The sequence below is a fragment of the Drosophila erecta genome, unplaced genomic scaffold (genome assembly GCF_003286155.1).
Source record: "Drosophila erecta strain 14021-0224.00,06,07 unplaced genomic scaffold, DereRS2 tig00000000-arrow-pilon, whole genome shotgun sequence".
In the NCBI taxonomy this organism is placed as follows: domain Eukaryota; kingdom Metazoa; phylum Arthropoda; class Insecta; order Diptera; family Drosophilidae; genus Drosophila; species Drosophila erecta.
This window is the reverse complement of record NW_020825194.1, coordinates 21,953,352-21,970,762: the sequence shown is the minus strand read 5'-3', so window position 1 is coordinate 21,970,762 and position 17,411 is coordinate 21,953,352. Positions and strand designations below refer to the sequence as shown.

General features: G+C 41.7%; 3 protein-coding genes across 4 annotated transcripts; 2 read left to right on the top strand and 1 right to left on the bottom strand.

Moving 5' to 3' along the window:
* The first annotated feature begins 24 nt into the window (after positions 1-24).
* LOC6553958 (sodium/potassium-transporting ATPase subunit beta-1) lies at positions 25-1,256 on the top strand. Its single transcript, XM_001979517.3, has one exon. It carries the CDS (start codon positions 144-146, stop codon positions 1,179-1,181), a length of 1,038 nt encoding a protein of 345 aa, XP_001979553.1. The 5' UTR covers positions 25-143; the 3' UTR covers positions 1,182-1,256.
* Positions 1,257-1,586: 330 nt separating this feature from the next.
* On the top strand, positions 1,587-10,738 carry LOC6553959 (phosphatidylinositol transfer protein beta isoform). Of its 2 annotated transcripts, none has more exons than XM_001979518.3 (9): positions 1,587-1,771; positions 2,181-2,236; positions 8,491-8,521; positions 8,601-8,712; positions 8,777-8,928; positions 9,049-9,126; positions 9,599-9,708; positions 9,772-9,951; positions 10,094-10,738. In XM_001979518.3, exons 2-9 carry the CDS (start codon positions 2,220-2,222, stop codon positions 10,230-10,232), a joined length of 819 nt encoding a protein of 272 aa, XP_001979554.1. In that variant the 5' UTR covers positions 1,587-1,771; positions 2,181-2,219; the 3' UTR covers positions 10,233-10,738. The 2 variants fall into 2 exon arrangements, with proteins under 2 accessions (XP_001979554.1, XP_026833654.1); XM_026977853.1 differs by lacking the exon at positions 1,587-1,771 and adding an exon at positions 1,823-2,052 and having other exon boundaries at positions 10,094-10,312.
* A 1,918-nt stretch (positions 10,739-12,656) lies between these two features.
* Positions 12,657-16,601, bottom strand: LOC6553960 (cryptochrome-1). The gene is made up of 4 exons (XM_001979519.3): positions 16,277-16,601; positions 14,143-14,486; positions 13,094-14,013; positions 12,657-12,958 (listed from the first exon to the last, which is right to left on the bottom strand). Exons 1-4 carry the CDS (start codon positions 16,416-16,418, stop codon positions 12,736-12,738), a joined length of 1,629 nt encoding a protein of 542 aa, XP_001979555.1. The 5' UTR covers positions 16,419-16,601; the 3' UTR covers positions 12,657-12,735.
* Between the last annotated feature and the right edge of the window lie 810 nt (positions 16,602-17,411).

Genomic DNA, 17,411 nt, shown 5'->3' with positions numbered 1-17,411 from the left:
TTTCATAAATTGTTAAGATTTCAACCCGCTCCGCTTTAAATTTCATTGTGAACGGGAACTACAGATCGATGTGCCTAGATTTTTCGAATATTTCCCACTTATGCCTAAGCAGTTCCCAAATCTGAGCCGGAACGATTGCCAGGATGCCCGAGGAAGTAATGGTGCCCGCTGGGGACTACAAGCTGGTGAAGCAGAACCGCAGGACGCAGGAGAAGCGTCGCAAGAAGGACCTTCCGTGGTCGAAGAGGGTATTCGACATAGACGAGCATAAGCTGTTCGACCGCACTGCCTTTGCTTGGCTGCGAATCACGCTCTACTACCTGTTCCTGTACTGCATAATCGTGGGTATAGTGGCATTTTGGTTGGCCATCTTATTGCTAGCCATCATCGATCCGAAAAGGCCGCGCTGGCTCAAGGGTCCGCCGGGTCTGTCGATGGTGCCCAACCAAAATCGCTCCGCGCTGGAATACTTTACGCACTTGGTGAATGAGATCAACCCGATCGCGGACCGCATCGACGATTTTCTAAACAAATTAAACGATAATGCCATCGACTTCTTCAGCGACTTCAACCAGGACACGTGCTGGGGCTACGCGGCCCAAAAGCCGACAGTCTTCATCAAGCTTAACAGCGTCATTGGCTACCAGCCGGAAACCTACGACACTCCAGACGACTTGCCCAAGGAGGCGCCTTCGAGTCTCCAGGGCACCGTGGGCAAGCTGGGCAACACGCCGAAGATCTGGCTCACCTGCGAGGTGACCCAGGGACCCCAGCCCGATATGGTTTTCTACCCGGGTCCCTATTTCGAGGCCTCCGAGAAGATGACAGGCGTGACGCGCGTGGTGGCCATCCAGATGAACAAGATGCCCAAGAATACGGAGGTCTACTTCTTCTGCAAGGTGTGGGCACGGAACATTCCCATCGACGATGAGTACCAGGGCACGGGGCATATCAAGTTCGCGCTGAACATGCGCTACGACGCTGACAACCAGCCGCGCCCTACTAAAAAGCCCCGTCGAGAACGCCCAGTCACAGAAGACTTTCCCGTCGATTCGAATGAAAGACCGGAAGATCTGCTCGGCGGGTTGGAAATGCCACCTTCGCCAGAAAATGAGAAGGACTTGCTCGACCAAATGGGAGAGAATAGCCAGAAGGAGGACATGACAGAGCCACCCAGCTAATTAGAATTCGAAGCTGTCCCTTAGATCGTTTATCATTCGAACGTAACTCAAAATTTGTTTATGTGCAAATACCGATCTGTGTTTAGTTTTTATTTCCAGTCCCTTAAATTAATGTATTTATTTCAAATAAAGAATGAAATTACCAAAATTTTTTTGTATGGCCTTTTTAATGTTGCTTCTGGAATTAGCGAAGTAAAAGGCAGGCTTTGCTACGGTTTTCAAATGAAGACGTTAAGCGCTAAAAAGTATTATTTTCATTTCTTGATTTTAAAATATATATTATATAAAATGTATAATATTAAGCAACGGGAGTCCCCCTAACAAGATACGATTAGTGAGCAGCCCTGGATACATCGCATATGCTATCGATAGTCGGCGACGGGCTGCGCCCACCCCCAAGTGTGACCATGGAGTCGCGGCAAAATCGATACCGTCCGCCTATCGGAATCGAAGTGTTTTGCATGAACATCGAACTTTAGCTCCGCTACAACACGCAGTAGCTAAATAACAAACTCGTTACTAATACATTACTGCCTCCGATTTGCAAGCGCGAACAGATCCCGATACCAGGCCAATCGCATTTCCCAGTTGTACGTCATCACTTGAGTAATAAATCTGCGGCAAATCGCATAAATTGATATTGATATTCCGCCCGCTAGTATGTGCTGTGATTTGCGTGTGTGTGTGTGTGTGTGTGCATATGACTCGTGTGTTTAGCCGACAATTGGAGAAAAAGGCGATAGAATCAGAATTGGATAACTAAACTCAAGTTGGCTTAGCCAAACATAAACAAAGAGTGCGGGTGCAGTTTTTTTGGCAGCGAATCAGAAACACCAGTGTTTTTGGCAGATATATAAATTAAATATAGAAAGTGCGTGCGAAGGTTAAGCGTCGAGTGCAAGTGCATTTACATTTGGAAATAATAAATTCTGCAATTTAGTTGAAATCCGCCAGCGAATTCGCATTAAATCTAATTCTGTATTTTGTACTCTCTCGCAGCGAATCAAGCAGGAAAATACCGGATAATAATTGGCAAAGATGCAGATCAAAGAATTGTGAGTATAAAACTGCGCATTTTTACCATTAACCTGTGATTATTTTATGTTTAAATCCCCGAAAAGATGGACAAGCCGCAAATTATTTGTGACAAATCGATTTTATACTCTCTCTCTCCGTGACATTTGCTCCCCTCGCTATCTATCTCTCTTTCTCTCTGGTCGCGTGCCGCTTCTCTCTCTGTTCTCTCAGCAGTTGTTTTTGTTGTATTTAAGTTTGCGGGCATTTTCCGCAACAACAAAAGAACGGTTTTCTTATCAGCCCCCTAGACGCCCCCTTCTCCGCACACCTCCTCTCAATTCCTCTCGCTCTATCTCAGGTATTTTGCAGCTGTGGCGATGACGTAATGAGTTTAAGTCATATTTTCCAGCTACGTAAGCCTTCTTATTCCTCATAAGCATTGCCTTTGCTAATTAGTTTTGGGAACTCCTTTGCGTCATCGATATCCTATACCATACTATATATGTGACCAGAAGATAATGCTTTCCAGTCGCTCAGCGGCGCCACGTTGTCGACTTCTTCAATGAGTCACTCTCTTTTGCGCCTCTCTTTTCCCATAACTCTCTTTTCGGCTTGGGGCCCTGCGATTTTAATCAAACAAGTTGTTAAGTGCGATAAGGTCGTTGCGTAAAGCCCACTAAACTGACTCATCGGGCATCTATAATCCTTTTCGCCCGAAAAGCACCAGGTGACATTCTTCTCATTTGCAAATGGCTCACGTTGCCTCCTTCACATTCCCACTTTGGCAACGATACTTTTAATTTATTAACGGAAATTGTCAAAAGTTTGACTTCAAATGGCTCGGCTTATAATTGCTTTGACTTTGACAGCAGTCGGAAAATCAAGCAAAATCCGTGCAGGTGCACACAGTCGATTGAAACTGTACGCTCAAACACACAATCTCCGTCTTATCATTTTCCTTTTCCGATTTGTATAGCCTCCCGTGCGCAATCATTCGCATCAATCTTATAATGGAGCCTCAATTGAATATAAGCAGTGTTCATTACTGATAGATGTTTGTTAAGCGTATGAGTTTTGTTTAGCCTCTAATTCTCACACGATCGGTTTCTGGCTTAAAGTCTTACACAAAAATCGATATGTACTTCCGTTTTGCTAGGCTTGTGTAGCCCTTTTAATGATTTTGATATCATTTACGAATATACACATTACCTATTCAAAAGGAACACGTTAAGTTATCATTTACCATCATAAACAACGAATGATATGAATGTCATTTTAAAACGAACAACTGGAAAATTTATAATAGCTAGCGAAAAATTCTTGGCGTTTAGTAGTTCATTACAGCGAGCGTTAAAAATATACAGTTTCTATTTAGATTTATATTATTATATTTATAACATTAATATTTATCATATGGCGTGCAATATGTATACAAGTGTGCCATACCCAAAAAGTAAACTGAAGCTCATGAAGTTTAGGCGAAAATATACTTCTGCCGGTCTTTAAATAGTGTACATTTCTGAGAATATTTTGTATTGCTCGACATTTTTTAAAGAAAACAAGAACGATTTAACTCGACTGTTTTACTGCAAAATTAAACTTTTTATAGTAACAGGCTTTTTTCGCAATTCCGTGTATTAAAACACTCGTAAGTTGACCGGCAATCTTCAGGAGAGGCAATAATGTTTAATTGTTCTCGATGCCATAATTCCAATTCGAAGCCTTTGGCATTTGCAATTCAAAACGTTTTTCCTGCCAGATTTTCGCATTTTTCCGTCAACCGGCTGTTGGCGTGTAAACTATTTGGCAATGAACACTTCAGCACCATCATTAAATGAAAAACAAAGGTGCAAATAAAGGCAACGCGTGCCGCATCGCAGGTTGCTGCAAGCTGATAAACAATTTAAATGGCCGGGGGCAAAATGGCCAAATAAAAATCAGCTAAAAAGGTAACAAAAACAAATTGTGATTGGCTGCACTTAGCATGATTCATGTAATATTTTGTTTCATTGTGTGCCAAATGCTTAAAGTGCTGCACTTTATTTGTTAGCAATGTAAATATAGCTAGTGCATTTAGAATAACAAATTATTGTGGAGAAATTGTGTTTCGCTGTCTGGCAGAAATCGAGCCATTAGTTTTACTAAAATTTATGTGATTATATCGGCAATTAGCTGGCAAGTTTATAGTTTCAATGATACATAGATTGTAAACACGTAGAATTCAATGATTTCTTCTAAAATGTGTATTCAGTACTCTATTTGATATCAGCCCCTATTTTATATTTTTTTCTTTTTTTGCCACATTAAAGTTGGTGTGAGTGCAAGGTTTTTCAACTTTCAGCCGTCTCAACTCTGATCTCCGAAAGCAAAAGCTTGTTGTTTTCAATGTCGGTCCTTCATGGTACTCGTCATAAGCCAGCTGTAGCGTGACTTTTACTGCCCCAAACTGATTGGCCTCTTTGTACACCACACATGTATCCGTCAGATACAGTCCTCCCTTCGAACTTCCCTCTCGCCCAGCCAGCAATCAATTTGAAAATGGCATGAGCTCCAATTTAGTTCCGCCATTTGTGTGCTTTTTATGTACTGCGATAAGATAGTGTTTGGCTGTCGACTTGAGTCCGTCGTTTTACTTCGCAACGGCACTGTACTCATTACACGTTTCGAGTGTGTAAAGTTTCCGTTGCTTTGAAAATGTTTGGTAATTGAGGAATATGCAGATGGGTATGCCATTATCCGAATTGGGGTAAACCGCAAAATGCGGCCTTGATTTCAGTACAAATATGAGGTCTGTCAGTTTTCAGTTCTGCTTAAAAAATATATAAATGTTTTGTCCATTTAGATAGCTAATTACTTAGCCCTGCTTAACATGGATAATATCGATTTTGGTATAAACATAATAAGTATGCTATACAGCACAAATGCTTTAATTTCAAGCTCGAATGACTCGTTGCCCCCTTATTCAGTAACCAATCCACTGGGCAATCTCTGTGTGACATCTTCATTGCGGGTAAATCAATTATTACTTGGCTTCGGCCTTCAATTGCGGCAATGACCAGTGGGCGGCCCTCAATAATGGCTACCACAAGAGCCCTGGTCACGAGCTTTCCCCTCGACCCACGCACACACACACACCTTGGGATGCGAACACCACAGAGCCCCAAACAATCACTTTCCATTTTTAATTATGCCAACAAGAGCAAACAATTTCCCTTGTTCACGGCCACAAAAGAGGGTTGAGTGTGAAGGGGTCTCCCGAGTGCTTCTTTCGGCAACTTTGGTCTCATTAAGAGTTCTTCAATATTCTCAGACTGTTGTTTTTGCTTTACTTTTACTTTTTGGCCCTCCACTCATGTGTGGCAATTTCTTGTATGTTTCTATTTTTGCTTTGCATAATTTCTTCAATGCTCTGATTGTGCTGTGATTCATAGAAACTCAAAACCAAAACCCCTTAGAGAAACGCGACTATATCGTTTGATATCTTGCTTTTGATGATGATATTCAACCCAGTTAGATGTTTCGACAATTTCAGGGAAATTTATTTACCACTGAACTTATTGGAACAGCGATTGTGTCACACAAACACGTTCTAGAGTTTTGTTTGCGTTTGTCTTCTAATGATTTTCCTTCTTTTGGGCTTTCAGCTTTAGAAAGTTTTATTTGCCTTCCCAATAATAAAATGCCTTTTTTTGCGACAGAAGAAAAGTTTTTGTAAAGGAGGGCAGGAGACCAATTTTTTATGGGCCATTTTTTGCGCTAAAGTTTTACAATCAGATTTGATTAAACGATAAATGCTGCGTGGAAATTTGTTGAACAGGAAAGTTGTACTGTTTGCATAATTAAATGAATTGATGATACGATTGCACAAAATGGGCGATTGAATTGGAAGCCAACCATTTCCAATATTTATTTCTAGTTACGTAGTCATAATAAGCAATTGGATTTAGTTAATTGACCAAAATGCAAAACATACACAGTTTACCTTACAAATTCTGGTTTAAATGAATGCCTAATCAATTATCTTAAGCGAAAACTTTAATTTCAACCCGTTGAACATGCACCCCAAAAGCTGAAATCGTTCCTCTTGATTATGCAATGATTAACTGAAGTTCCAAATAACTTCATTAACAATTAAACACCGCAGCACACTGTTCTACCTCTCCCTAAGTCCCTTTATAGTTCTAACTTTTTGGAGCCCCATTCCCCTGACACACACACACACACACACTCCTAAATCATCCACCTTGTTTGGGGAAAACCCCCAGATGAACTCGGCCGAAAGTTAAACTTGATCTCCTCCCGCCATAAAACAGTGCTCTTGGAACTTTAACCTTTTCAGGGGCGGCGCGTAGTTTGCCAACTTTTGAGTAGGCAACATTAAAGCTCCTGGTCCTGTCCCTCTGCCACGCCCACCAGTTGCTCGAGTCGACTGGCAATTAGGAAACACATCATTACGAGTGTCAACAGTGGGCCAAAAGGTTAATTGCGTCTGCAAGACACCCGGCAAACAAAGCCCCGAATTTCCCCACTTTCTCCACATCACTTTGATTGTTCTCGAGTCGTGTCGTGTTTTCTTGTGTCTCATTGTTTGGCATTTGCTGTGTATTATGTATTATGTGGGGAGGCGAGAACGACTGACAGCCCATAAAGCCGGGCCAGTACGAGGTTCAGGTTCTTTATGGCCAAGGAGCTCCAGTTCGCACCTTGCAAATGCATGCCAAGGCTTCCCTCGCACCGGGGAGCAATTTGGCCTTTATTTGCCCGGGAATATTTCATTTGCCAAGCCGTTGACTGTTGACTTTCCTTGGATTACAGTTTGTAGCTAAGTTTCAACTCTCTACGACGGGTGGTAAATTCCCAGAGATCAAGGAGAAATACCAGGGATTTTTATGCTCCTCTTTTTACTCAACGCAGGTTCATAGTTGTATCAAAATACAGAACTTTTCCCTAACTATTTCCCTATGCCAAAATTAAAAAACCATCACAAAAGTTTGGAAATTTATCCAACATTTCTGCATCATTAACTCTCAAAATGTGAACAATGCCAGGAGATTATAAAACAAAGATAGAAAGGTTGAAGGTTTTAACCCTCTTCCCTTCCGGTTGCTTTAATGTAGATTTGCATAGGAATTTTTACTCTGACATACAAAAGAGTTTAAAAGGCATTCCTTCTTCGGTGATAAAAATTAAATTTTCGCAATTAAATTGTCGCCGCCAAAACCGCAACAAAAGTGAAGCGATGCGAACAAGTTTCAAGGCTAGCATAATTATATGGAGGTCCCAGAACACTTTCTGCAGCTTTTTCCACCTGCCCTCCAACTCTTTTGCTGCCTGGCGACCTTTTTGGTAATTAGAGGATGAGTATGTGGCCCGGAAGTGGGTGGTTTCGGTTTGGGGAGTTCAAGCTCATATGCATGCAAATAAAATGCAAAAAGGCTTTTGAAGCTGCTGCCAACACTTTTTCTGATTTTATTCCAATGCCCAAGTTCCGCCCACTTGTGTAAGCTTTTAATTAAAAATATATACTTTAAATTGTGCAGTAATATTAACTATTTTAGCCAGGTAAAGTGCCCATTTAAATTAACTGAGATCTTATCTCAACAGGTATCAATTGGCCTCGATTGATTGGCCTTAGCCAAAATTACTGATGGTCATTCTTGCAATTAGTCTCAAGATCCCTTGTTTGAATAGGTACTGCATACTTTGGGGCTTGAGTTCATTGCCTAGGCCATGTAGAACCTGAGTAGATTAGATGGCTGGCTTGTAATTGGAGGCAATTTTGTGCATTGCTGCTAGGAACTTGAAGTGGACCACGCAATTAGGCAGCTTAAAGATTGTCTTAAGGGGAATGCTTTGCTATTACAATGTACATTTGTAGTCATTAAATGTGCTCATTGCCATCGAGATTGAATGACTTCAAAAGTAAACTAAAACGAATGCAGTCAACCCGTAAACTATTTCTATGAAGTCGTGACATTTATTGTTTCTGAACCCGTATTCCATTTGTTTGCACATATCCAAGTACCCCACTACTGAAACGTGTTGTGAATACCGCTCCTTTTTAAAGGTAAATAATATCTGGTTGCCTTTCACTGGTTTTTGTTAATCATTTTCATATTTCCCTCTCAAACTGAACTGGATGCTCCGTTGCTCGTTGGAGAGCGAGGAGTATCGCCAGTTTTTATGCACAGGAATGGTATTTAATTAAAATGGTTATATTAAACTTAATTAAAATCGCGTAGCCTTTATGCATACATTCGCTGACACAGTCATTGTTTTTTTCTCGTTGCAGCCGTGTGACTTTGCCATTGACTGTGGAAGAGGTAAGAGAGTTAACTGGGGAAAAAGCCCCCTGTCATGTGGAGAACTATTTTCCCAACTCTCCTTTTTTCTGCTCCACAGTATCAAGTTGCACAATTATTCTCGGTGGCCGAGGCGTCAAAAGAGAATACAGGAGGCGGCGAGGGAATCGAGGTCTTAAAGAACGAACCCTTCGAAGACTTCCCACTGCTGGGTAAGCAATTAACGATTGGTAATGAATAACTGCGCACTAACGGAGAATTTTTCCATTCCCATAGGTGGCAAATACAATTCCGGGCAATATACATATAAGATCTACCATCTGCAATCAAAAGTTCCAGCCTACATACGACTATTGGCACCCAAGGGCTCATTGGAGATCCACGAGGAGGCATGGAACGCCTATCCCTATTGTCGAACGATTATCACGGTAAATGGGGACACCACTAATTATTGTAACAAAATGGGGGTTAGAAACAGAACACCTCGGTTCCATTAGCAATATACGTGAGACAACCTGATGATTACTGTGATTATATTGAATTTCTAGAACCCCAAGTTTATGAAAGATGCTTTCAAAATAATCATCGACACTCTGCACGTCGGAGATGCGGGCGATTCAGAAAATGTAAGTCGAGAATCCACAGCATGATATAACTAACATGTGTTTTCTTCTTTTCTCTCCATAACATCACCCCATCTCAACCATGCATTTAATTGTGAATACTAACTACTCCCGGCTAATCACACTCTATCATCCTGCAATATGATTTGGTCAAAATTGCACCACCATTTCGTTTGGCTTTTTCGGTTTGGTTTGGTTTTGTTATCTTTTGGTTTTCGATTAAGAATCCTGGTTATATGGATAAAAACTTTAAAATAGACATTTATTCGCAACATATAGAAAATGACCTTGGCACTGTTGACAACGTAAGTTTCGTTTGTTTTCTATTTCATTTGCTGTTTGCTCGGCTCGGCTTTGTAGTTCCTATCCGCCATCGATCCATGTTCATGTCTATGTAGTAACGCTTTTCGTGTTCCATTAGCCACAAAATTTATTATGGATCTAAGATATCTTGTCGTGCTTTTCGATGTTGCAGGTGCACGAGCTGACGCCGGATAAGCTGAAAGTGCGAGAGATAGTGCACATTGACATTGCCAACGATCCGGTGCTGCCCGCGGACTACAAGCCCGATGAGGATCCAACCACGTAAGCGTTAATTCTGAATATACTGATGAGAATTTGTGATTTACGTTCCGGTTATCCTCTCAGCTACCAGTCAAAGAAGACGGGCCGCGGTCCCCTGGTGGGAGCCGACTGGAAAAAGCATGTTAATCCTGTCATGACCTGCTACAAGCTGGTCACGTGCGAGTTCAAATGGTTCGGCCTGCAAACAAGAGTAGAGAATTTCATACAGAAGTCGGAGCGGCGCCTCTTTACAAACTTCCATCGGTAATTGCCCTTAAATTGTATAGCTTTAAATTCGATGCTTGATTAATTAGTTTGAATCTATGCAGGTCGATTTGTATGAATAACCTTTTAGTAAACCCTAGATGGAAACTCCCTATTGATCGCTCTTCCATTCCCTTTTCAGCCAAGTTTTCTGTTCAACCGATCGCTGGTACGGTCTAACAATGGAGGACATCCGCGCCATCGAGGACCAGACGAAGGAGGAGCTGGACAAGGCGCGGCAGGTGGGCGAGGTGCGGGGTATGCGCGCGGATGCCGATTAAGTCTAGTAGAAAATTGTAAACAAAATATGTGTATGTAAAAACCAGGCAAAACAAGAACTAAAAGGCAAAACAAAACAAAACAAAGCAAAACAGATTAATGAAATTGAGATAAAATTGCATAAATAAATTTACGATATAAACTAACACCATGAAAACAAAATGAACGAAAATTAAAGCAATGTGAAGCCACAGCAGCGTCAGCTGAAACAAAAGCAAACTAAGCAAACACCAAGTGTACGGCGACCGCAGCAACAAAGCTTAGTACTAGTGTAGCACACGACAACAAATTAAAGAACCCGAGAAACAGTTGCAACCGCAGTAAGTTAGTAAAGTTCCTTCCACTGCACTGTATGTAAAATGTTACCAGGATGCCGAGCAAACACACAGGACATCTGTCGACGACACTCTCCTCCACGCATGGCCTGCACCACGTATAATCCCATTGTTTAAGTTGCATTTTGTAAATTGTGAAATAAACCAAATGACAGTTAATGTAAAAAGTTAAACGCAAACAACCGACCTGTCGGGGAGGGCGAGAGGTGGAAGCAGTTTGAATATGTGATTTTCTGAGAACATGTATGTACATAGGAGCCTATGCAGGCATGTCTATTTGCATTCATTGGCTATGCATCTGTGGTCCGCATGCGATTTGCATTTCAAAAAGTCAATGTAACAATCCAATCCCAAGATAACCTGGAAGAGGATGACAGTCTGAGGGGTCTTGGATTGGATTGACTTAGCAAACAGTTGCCTTCCATGGGTTAGTTTGAATGATTTATGAACCGCTTGCGAGTGGAGTTAGCTGTAAGCTACGATTGCATTATAGTCCATCTGGCTGCGATGAATGACAATTTCATATTGTAATGGGAATTGCCCAAGAACATTTGTATTTCCATTCTCAAAAGTTTTCATACACACCAAACAACACTAGGAAACTGCCAATATCTGAAATGCCCAAACAAGAGGAATCCCTAAAGTAAACCACCTTAGATACACCGTACTCTTCTGCTGTAGCCACATATCCTCAAAGTCGCCTCGAGTTTTTTACTATCTGCCACGTAGTTCTGCTCAAACAAAGAAATAGCTCTTGAAGTCTATGTGAAATTAATGATCTATCTATGAAACGTCCATTTTGAAGCTATAACCTCTATGAAAACCAAAAATATTGAAAGCTTTTAACAAAATCATTAGTGATGCTATATTTTCATGATCTTAAACACACGCATGAGTGAAACAGGCGCCCAGTAGCAGGAAAAATTAAAAAGCAAGTGAATTTAATTGAACCTCATAGGCTTAAAGCAGTCAGCTAGCACCATATGGTATATGGTAGTGGGGATTGGAGACGGACTGGGGAAAATCAGGGGGATTTAAACTTATTGCACACAGAATGGGGACAAGCAGCCTTTTACTTTTATAGCCATTCGGTTCGAACACACACATCCACTTAGCACACAGAATGCATCCGCAACAGCACAATACTATACATTTGTACATACACACATACAGAGAGGACACTTGAAACTGGGGAGTACTTTAAAAATATAATAATGATAAAAGTATAATGCGTTACGAGATATTCCATAAAGTATAAATTGCATCAAATTGTTATTTGCTGTGAGTTCTCGTTCGTTCTCGTTCTCGTTCGTTTGTTGATTGAATTGGTTGGTTCAATTATTTATTCAGCTATCTATCGTATACTACGCAATGTGTGTGACATTTACATTTAACGGAACAAAATAACCTTTTGCCAAGCAACGCTCTAAATGTTTACTCGAATTTACTTCAATTAATTCAGAGGATGTGGATGTCTAAACAAAAGCTTACTTCCTACAAAGGACTCTTGCGGGGAAGACACTGGTAGGGGGTGAGCGAAAAGCTCGGCCTGGTCGAGTTTAGATTTTCTCCAACTTAATTTGTAGCGAACTGTCGAGGGACTCAAACTTCAACAATAACTCCTTTTAGGTCCCATCAACCCCTACCAATATCTCATTTGAATGGCACACATCTAGAAGGAACACCAAAATTTAGGCATTAAAATAAAATATACACAACAACTTAGACAAATTATAAGATAGAATCTCTCATTAAACGAAAGGCAAACGAAGCAAGGATCAATAGATCGACATATAATAAATTTCAATATTTGAAATACTTCGCGTTCAATTTTTCTCGTATGGAAGACCCAATTAAAGCAAAAACTATTTAATTAATGCTGTTAATAAACGTATAATTTGACAACGTAATACAGATGATAATAATAATTATATATATATACACCATAAACGATTTTTAAAATAAGCTGAATAAAATTGATATATGAGTAACACGTTATAAGCTGTTAAAAATAAAACGAAACCAAATAAAGCGGATACAAATTGTATTGTAGTACTTATTTTAATTGAAGAAAATAAAGCATTATTAATTATATATAATATTTTACTGGTAATAGTTTATTAATTGTGAAATCGAATCGAATCAAAATTGGATTGGTTATCATGCTCCTTCAAACCACCACGTCGGCCAGCCAGAAGAACTGACGCACTTCCTCCTCGTTGGATGGGCGGCAATGCGGAGGCGGGGTGATCAGCGAGTTCCGGAGCGCCTTCATGGCCAGCATGTTGCGCTGTACGGCCATGGTGAGGTCGATGATCCGCTCCGGATAATGGACTCCGATCAGGCACTCGTACTGCTCCTGCTGCTCGGCAGACATTCGCCATGGCTCGTGACTGGAAAAACAAAAAGGGAAATATTTAACGAATCATATATTGCGTGTACGACAAGTATAACATCGGTACTTCTATTACTTCTCAGTAAGAAATTGTGCTGAAATTGTTATAATTAATTCCAATTCACAAACTTACACAAATTCCTTGGGCACTTTTACCAACTCCGGGACGTACTGCTTGATGTAGGTCCCGTCCGGATCAAGTCGCTTGGCCAATGCCACCGGACAGGTGACCAGGGAGGAGTCCAGCAGCCTTTCGAAGGCCGAGCTGGATACCCACATCCAGTTGCCAGCGCAGACCGACCAATCCGCATCCAGCAGATACTTCAGGAAGTGCTGCAGTCCGTGCTCCCAGCTCTGCCACAGCCCGCCGCGCGTGAGGAAGGTGGCCACCGTGTTGCGCAGCGTGTGGTGGAGCCATCCCTCGGCCAGGAGCTGTCGCATGGCGCCATCGATGAGCGGGAATCCCGTTTGGCCTAAGCGCCAGCGCTGCAGGAGATCCTCTTTCGGCTTAGCCCACGGGATGCTCAGGCAGATCTCATTGCCCTCCATGCGATCGTAGTTCGGATTGTTCACCGACATGGTGTAGAAGTATTCCCGCCAGATCAACTGTCCCGTGATGTGTGCGCCGCCAGTCATCTGAACGCCCCGCACACAAGCGCGCAGCTGGACATTCTTGAAGAGATCATGGACGCTCCAGTAGAAGCGACGTACCGAAAGACAACCAAAGCGCAGATGGGCGCTCATCGACTTGGGGGAGTCGTGGATATTGGGCAGCGCCTGGTTGGGCAGATAAAATCCGCGCTCAAACGCGTGTTGCTCCACTTTGAGACGCTCACCCAGAAGCAGCAAGGCCTGTTTTTCGCCTCCGCGCCACTTAATCTTGGCCAGAAAACCCATGTTGTCCTCATACACATTGAAGTGATGCGGTGTGGGCAGCTTCTCGAACATGTTAATACTCCGGCGGAACTCGGGATCCAACTCCACAAAGGTGGCGTCTTCCAGTCGAGCATCGGCGGTGGGACGCGGAGGAAGCCCAATAATTTGCACTGTGTGCTAAAGGATTACATGTATTATTGCTTGATCATGATCTGATTTGCAGATGGTTAAATAGTTCTTAAATTTGTTAATTTTGTTTTAGGGATGTTTTCTCAAAAGAAGAACAGAACTAGATTAAAAACTTACCAGGAACATTTGATAGGTGAGCGGTGGAATGCCCCCATTGGTCTCAATCACCAGTTGCGGATCCCACAGCGTGTGTGACACCTTCTCGACAAAGTCGATACCCAGCTCCCGACATAGAGCACGGATGGTCTCATCGCGATGATTCCAAATCGGCTCGCAGTCCTGCTCTATGCATAGCCTGTGCAGACGCACTTGCTCGTGCAGCCGTCGGAAGATAAAAGCCGGTTCGCCCTCGAAGACGAGGAGGCGTCCACGTCCATCTGTTGCCTCCTGCAGCTGGTCGTCGATGTCCTGCAGCGAGTCCAGCAGGAAACGCATTCGGTTGTAGCCCACATTCTTGGTACCTGTTAGGGAATAGTATTTTTGAGTTTGCTATTTCTTTCAAGATAAATACCTTATAATTTTTTTTGGATAAATATCTCAACCACATTACAAACTTTTTTGAACCCGTCACTCATGGAATAAAAAGGACAATGTGCGTCGGTCTGTCTGTCCGTATAAGTGATGAGGTCTTTGAAAACAAATTAATAGACGGATTTTAGGGTCTTAAGTGATTGTCACGCCCACTTCAACATAAACCATTAAAAAAAGTTGCAATCAAGCAACAACACTTCTTAACGAAGTAATAAACAAGTGACTTCTGCACTTTCAGTATATGTTGAAATGTTTTTATATGTATAGTGTTGTGACAAAAACTATTTTGATTTTTTAAATACCCAAAGTATTTTCTTCGTCCACGTCGAACGCAGAGTAGTTTAAAATCGAGGAAACTCCCTTATGCTGAGTAACGGGTATCTAATAGTCTAATAGTTGAAGACTTAGGCGTCGTCTCTGTTGTGTTTAAAATCGTTCAAACTATCCGATAAAGAATATTTTATTAGTTTTTGTACTGCTGTGATATTCAAAACCAACCCAATCCAATTACAAAAAGATTTGTGTTCAAAACAATCCCTTTAAAATGGTTAAGGAAACTAAAAAATATTCAACGTTGAACGTTGAACACGTTGAACAACGTGTAGTTAGTTTATGTTCAGTTACTTTGTTGCTACTTTATACTTTACTTTATAGGTACTTAATTGGACAATAATATTGAAGTTGAAACTAAGAGAATTCAGTTAAAAAAATAATTTTTAGTATCAATGCAGCGCTTGCCAAAGCTTGTGTTAAAATTGTATCAAAACGTTTTAGTCTTTTCAAAGTGAATCAATAAATTATTTATTTTCTACGTTTAATACTTTTTATTGTTCCGCAGAATTTATCTTGGTAATTTACACAAAAGTTGAAAACACTTAAGCTGGCACAACTGTAGCCAAACTAGGAATGCAAAACAAGGTTGTCAATTTAAATGCGACCTCTCAGATGACTGTTCAGCTTTTGAACTCACAAAAAGATTCAGTTTAGCCGATTTTCCATTGCAATAATTGTTTTCCCGCTTTTCCCCACAGAACAGCTCTTATCGGTCAAGTGATGGGTTCTATAGGTACCTCTGTTTCTCCCCGACCTTTTCAGCAAGCGAACTGTTTAAACAAAAGCATTATACTACTATTCTGGTTTGTGCTCAATGTCTCTACCCATTTGCATTCTATATCTTCTATAACGCTCTCAGGGATTTAACGGAAAATTCTGAAAACCACCAGCCACAAATCGCATTAGGTCGCATCGTTTGTTTTGTTCTACCATGCAAAAGTGCATTAGGTTTTCCCTCCATTTTCCGCCCTGCAGCTCTCCCCTTTCCCATTTCCACGAGCAGCGAAAACTCGGAATTCGCAGCGGTCGCGGAAAGAGGTTGAATGTGATAACCGATGCAAGTCGCAAAAATGATATTAGCTCATACGGAGAATGAGCGTGTAATGGCAATCAAACTAAAAATACTTATTTTAACCCTCTGTTGCCACCGGTTTTATTTCTTTTTGCAGTATTTTCAAACATATAAATATATGTTCTTCTATCTGCAGTTTTTCAAAATTTATTCAATTTAATCTAAATAATTTAAAAAGGTATTTTTTTTAGGAAATCGAAATTTTCAAAAGTGTACTGCTGGGTAAGTTCAAGGTAACTTGTAGTTGGATGCCTTTCATTTGATGGGTATCACATCAAAATCCGTCAAATAGCTCTGAAGCACCTCGACTCGTACCTGCACTCTCTCCATCGAATATGAAAACGGGAATGAGGGCTACACCCTGATCCTTATCGGCGAGGGCGGCCAATAGAGCGGGATTATCATGGAGCCGCAGTCCATGGCGAAACCAAATCACATTTGCTCCTCGCTTGGCCATCAGTGAGGAGTGCCCTGCTTTCGGGTTTCGAAATCTCCACTGATCGCTCCTAGTCTTGGTCGGGATAGCAGTTTTCCAGCTGGAGGAAAGTCCGTTTCGGAAGATTTTCCTTTTCCGCACTCGCGGTTCGCTCGCGCCGGCGACTAATTGACGAATGAGAATGTGAATGCGAAATTCGAGTGCTGAGAGCAGCTCAACGTTCCGTGCTCGGCGTTATAAGCTACAGCGAATCGCACAAGTGTGGTGAGTGCAACAGAGATGGAGCGCGAGCGACCTGTGGGAACCGCACACTGAAAAAAAATACCTACTCCTAAATAAGTTCATTGGAGGGGCTGAAAGCCAGGATGCCCTATTAAGTATAAACTAAAACACATAAAATATGAAATAGTAAAACGAAAAAGTAGTTGAAGCCTAACAAATAGGATTTTAATTATTTTTTAAATTCGCATTCCTATGCGTATTTAGCATAAAACTTTGAATCATGGCTGTGAAAAAAGCTGCACAGCTTGATAGTGAACTCGTGCGGATCAGGGTATTTTCTGGCAGTGTAGAAGCGGCCACTGCGAACCGGTAACTGGAAACAGCCCGTTCAAGTGCGTCAACACAAAGCTGTGCATCTGCGTGTGTGTGTGTGCGCGGGTGCTTGTGTGAGCATAAGTGTGGCACTCTGCCCACGGTTCCCTGCACTTCTAGCTCTGCGCCGAGACCCAGCTGAGCCCCACCCCCTCCGACCCCACCCCCCGCTAGCTGCCACCCTTGCGTTCGCTCGCACAGTGGGGCGCTCAGCACCAGAAACTGAACCCAACTGTTGCCGCTTATGACGTGGTGAGCTTTTGGGTTGCATGCTGTTTGCGCGCCTGCATCGCTCTATCAAATTGATTGTTTAATTTGTGTTTGATTTGTATACTGCTTCGATAACGAAAAGCCAAGTAAAAAATTCGAAAATAAAAAATTTCAAAAATTCTTTTTCAGTTATTCAGCCCTTTACAAATA

What these genes read in the sequence shown, in the direction of transcription:
- LOC6553959 (XM_001979518.3), top strand. An exon ending in TGCCATTGACTGTGGAAGAG is followed by an intron (nt 8,522 to 8,600) that starts GTAAGAGAGTTA and finishes TCTGCTCCACAG; the next exon opens with TATCAAGTTGCACAATTATT. An exon ending in CTCTTTACAAACTTCCATCG is followed by an intron (nt 9,952 to 10,093) that starts GTAATTGCCCTT and finishes TTCCCTTTTCAG; the next exon opens with CCAAGTTTTCTGTTCAACCG.
- LOC6553958 (XM_001979517.3), top strand. Translation starts at nt 144, where the DNA reads ATGCCCGAGGAAGTAATGGTGCCCGCTGGGGACTACAAGCTGGTGAAG.
- LOC6553960 (XM_001979519.3), bottom strand. Translation starts at nt 16,418, where the DNA reads ATGGCCAAGCGAGGAGCAAATGTGATTTGGTTTCGCCATGGACTGCGG. An exon ending in ATTCGATGGAGAGAGTGCAG is followed by an intron (nt 14,487 to 16,276) that starts GTACGAGTCGAG and finishes ATTCCCTAACAG; the next exon opens with GTACCAAGAATGTGGGCTAC. An exon ending in TCACCTATCAAATGTTCCTG is followed by an intron (nt 14,014 to 14,142) that starts GTAAGTTTTTAA and finishes GTAATCCTTTAG; the next exon opens with CACACAGTGCAAATTATTGG.